This window comes from Limulus polyphemus, unplaced genomic scaffold, assembly GCF_000517525.1.
Source record: "Limulus polyphemus unplaced genomic scaffold, Limulus_polyphemus-2.1.2 Scaffold2771, whole genome shotgun sequence".
Lineage (NCBI taxonomy): Eukaryota > Metazoa > Arthropoda > Merostomata > Xiphosura > Limulidae > Limulus > Limulus polyphemus.
Genome location: NW_013668381.1, coordinates 52,175 through 56,286, shown reverse-complemented (window position 1 = coordinate 56,286; position 4,112 = coordinate 52,175). Strand labels below are relative to the sequence as shown.

General features: G+C 36.8%; 1 protein-coding gene across 1 annotated transcript; it reads right to left on the bottom strand.

The window, feature by feature from the left end:
- Positions 1 to 157: 157 nt before the first annotated feature.
- On the bottom strand, positions 158 to 679 carry LOC106467865. The gene has a single exon (XM_013928246.1). The coding sequence runs from the start codon at positions 677 to 679 to the stop codon at positions 158 to 160; it is 522 nt and encodes a 173-aa protein (XP_013783700.1).
- Between the last annotated feature and the right edge of the window lie 3,433 nt (positions 680 to 4,112).

Genomic DNA, 4,112 nt, shown 5'->3' with positions numbered 1-4,112 from the left:
TTGGCCATGATTATATCATGATTCGCCATGATTACATCCTGATTGGCCATGATTACATCCTGATTCGCCGTGATTATATCCTTATTGGTCGTGATTATATCCTGATTGGCCGTGATTACATCCTGATTGGCCGTGATTATATCCTGTTTGGCCGTGATTATATCCTGATTGGCCGGATTATATCCTGATTGGCCTTGATTACATCCTGATTGACCGTGATTATATCCTGATTGACCGTGATTACATCCTGATTGGCCGTGATTATATCCTGATTGACCGTGATTACATCCTGATTGGCCGTGATTATATCCTGATTGGCCGTGATTACATCTTGATTGGCCGTGATTATATCCTGATTGGCCGTGATTACATCCTGATAGGCCGTGATCATATCCTGATTGGCCGTGATTATATCATGATTGGCCGTGATTATGTCCTGGTTGGCCGTGTTTACATCCTGGTTGGCCATGATTATATCATGATTCGCCATGATTACATCCTGATTGGCCATGATTACATCCTGATTCGCCGTGATTATATCCTGATTGGCCGTGATTACATCCTGATTGGCCGTGATTACATCCTGATTGGCCGTGATTATATCCTGATTGGCCATGATTATATCATGATTGGCAGTGATTATATCCTGATTGGCCGTGATTATATCTTGATTGGCCATGATTATATCATGATTGGCCGTGATTACATCCTGATTGGCCATGATTATCTCATGATTGGCCGTGATTATATCCTGATGGATGATAACGCTCACTCCCACCGTGTTCAGCTATTTTATACAATTCGTGAAGAAGATATTATTCGGCCACTTCGTTCAAATATGGAATCTCGAATAAGATATGCCTCTGAAGCCACTGAAGACACTAAACATAGCCTGGAGACAGAGCTGTGGTCTAAAGTACCTCGGGAACTGATTAGCATTGATTTTTGATTTTAAGCATAAAACGTCGGTTCTAGTTTGCTTATACTGATCGTGGTGACAATACTCTATATGGAAGCGAGATGTCATGAACTGTAAATATTTAAAACCAGTGTTTCATGAACTGTAAATATTTAAAACCAGTGTTTCATGAACTGTAAATATTTAAAACCAGCGTTTCATGAACTGTAAATATGTAAAACCAGTGTTTCATGAACTGTAAGTATGTAAAACCAGTGTTTCATGAACTGTAAATATGTAAAACCAGTGTTTCACGAACTGTAAATATGTAAAACCAGTGTTTCATGATCTGTAAGTATGTAAAACCAGTGTTTCATGAACTGTAAATATGTAAAACCAGTGTTTCGTGAACTGTAAATATGTAAAACCAGTGTTTCATGAACTGTAAATATGTAAAACCAATGTTTCATGAACTGTAAGTATGTAAAACCAGTGTTTCATGAACTGTAAATATGTAAAACCAGTGTTTCATGAACTGTAAATATGTAAAACCAGTGTTTCATGAACTGTAAATATGTAAAACCAGTGTTTCATGAACTGAGTGCTCAATAGAATATTTGTATTTAAATTAAGTAAGACATTTTTAATAGTGGTGTTTGTCTGTAAAAACAAAAATATCATAAATATCAAACCTTCTATTTCGTACAGTGTGTATGTATCATATAAATATGCTTCATATTTTAAAAAAGTTCGATCCCTGTTTTTTTATTTTAGTTTTGCCAAATTTCCGTAGTTTTGAATCGAGCTATTGCTACACGTACAGTGGCTGGCTCTATTACAAAATAATAAAATCTTGCCTTTAAAAATTTATATTCCATTTTGCGTTATAAGATATCACTTTGATAATAATCAAAACTTTTTTTGTTCACTTTCTTGGATTAGATTTACCACAAGCGTGATGTTTATGAATATTGTATAGCATTTAGGGCACAATAAAGCTTTCAAAGATAGGATTCATGAGTATGTGAAACCAACGTTCAAATAACGTATAAGTAAACGCATTTTTTCCATAACTGCAACTTCAAAGCACCTAACGATTTGTGTTAACACAATTAATTTCTGTGTGAACAGATTGTACTGTATTACCATAATCTACTATTGTGTTATATTAGAATATCATGGTAGACACATTGTTCAGTCCAAAACTAATAATTTATTTAACAGAATAAGATCTCGGCGAAGATGAATGTAGTTACTTTTGATTACATCTTAAAATAATTACCAATAGTGTTAGCTGCTACTGGGAAGACGTGTGTTTCAGTTGTGAAGTTAATTTCATTTAGTAAGTTATTTAGTCGTGACTGGAAGTGAAAAGCGCAACACTACAGGGAACGTGAGCACGTGGAAGTTTCGATACATTTACTCATTAATATGCAAATACAGCTCATATCAGGATAGGGTAACAGGCGTGAGAGGAACCAAACAAGTTTGGTTCATTAGCTTTAGTTTTTCACCAAACTTTCTGTCCACGGTCCACAGAGCTTGGAATCAAGACGTCTTAAAAATAATTAGGTCGTGGTTAAAATAACTACCGAGTGAAATTAAAGAGGAGTGTATGATAACATGTCAACCATTCTCTAGTGACGTCGAACATGTCAACCATTCTCTAGTGACGTCGAACAAGTCAACCATTCCCTAGTGACGACAAAGTCAAGCATTATCTAGTGCCAACCAAGTCAATCATTATCTAGTGCCGACCAAGTCAACCATTATCTATTGCCGACAACCAAGTCAATCATTATCTAGTGCCGATCAAGTCAACCATTATCTAGTGCCGTCGACCAAGTCAACCATTATCTGGTGCCGACAACCAAGTCAATCATTATCTAGTGCCGATCAAGTCAACCATTATCTAGTGCCGTCGACCAAGTCAACCATTATCTGGTGCCGACAACCAAGTCAACCATTCTCTAGTGACGTCGAACAAGTCAACCATTCCCTAGTGACGACAAAGTCAACCATTATCTAGTGACGACCAAGTCAATCATTATCTAGTGCCGACAAAGTCAACCATTATCTAGTGACGACAAAGTCAATCATTATCTAGTGCCGACCAAGTCAACCATTATCTATTGCCGACAACCAAGTCAATCATTATCTAATGCCAACGACCAAGTCAACCATTATCTTGTGCCGTCGACCAAGTCAACCATTATCTGGTGCCGACTGCCAAGTCAACCATTATCTACTGCCAATCAGGTCAATCATTATCTAGTGCCGACCGAGTCAACCATTATCTATTGCTTACAACCAAGTCAACCATTATCTATTGCCGACCAAGCCAACCATTATCTAGTGCCGTCGACCAAGCCAATCATTATCTAGTGCCGACAACCAAGCCAACCATTATTTAGTGCCGACAACCAAGTCAACCATTATCTAGTGCCAACGACCAAGTCAACCATTATCTAGTGTCAACAACCAAGCCAACCATTATCTAGTGTCAACAACCAAGCCAACCATTATCTAGTGCCGACAACCAAGTCAACCATTATCTATTGCCGACAACCAAGTCAACCATTATCTAGTGCCAACGACCAAGTCAACCATTATCTAGTGTCAACAACCAAGTCAACCATTATCTAGTGCCGACGACCAAGTCTTTCGTTCAATGCCAGGAATCTTCAGGCCGGCTCAGATACGACAGGCGCAATAAATATTGAGATAATATTAATTTTAGCAAATTGCTTGACAACAAATTGTCACGGTGTGAACTGTATTACTTTGATAATTTGTAATTTTTTATCAGTTTTATTTGTCACAACACATCAGTATTAGGGTAAGAGCTTCTTAACAATAATGACATAGGGTATTCGTATCCGAACGTATTCAAATATAACTTTAGGAGTTTTCGTACTTGTATTCGAATGCCTTGGTATGGATAATTCAAGTATTCATATTCGAATACCTTGGTAGGGATAATTAAAGTATTCATATTCGAATACCTTGGTATGGATAATTAAAGTATTCATATTCGAATACCTTGGTATGGATAATTAAAGTATTAATATTCGAATACATTTGTATGGAGAATTAAAGTATTCATATCCGAATACCTTGGTATGGATAATTAAAGTATTCATATTCGAATACCTTGGTATGGATAATTAAAGTATTCATATTCGAATACCTTGGTATGGATAATTAAAGTATT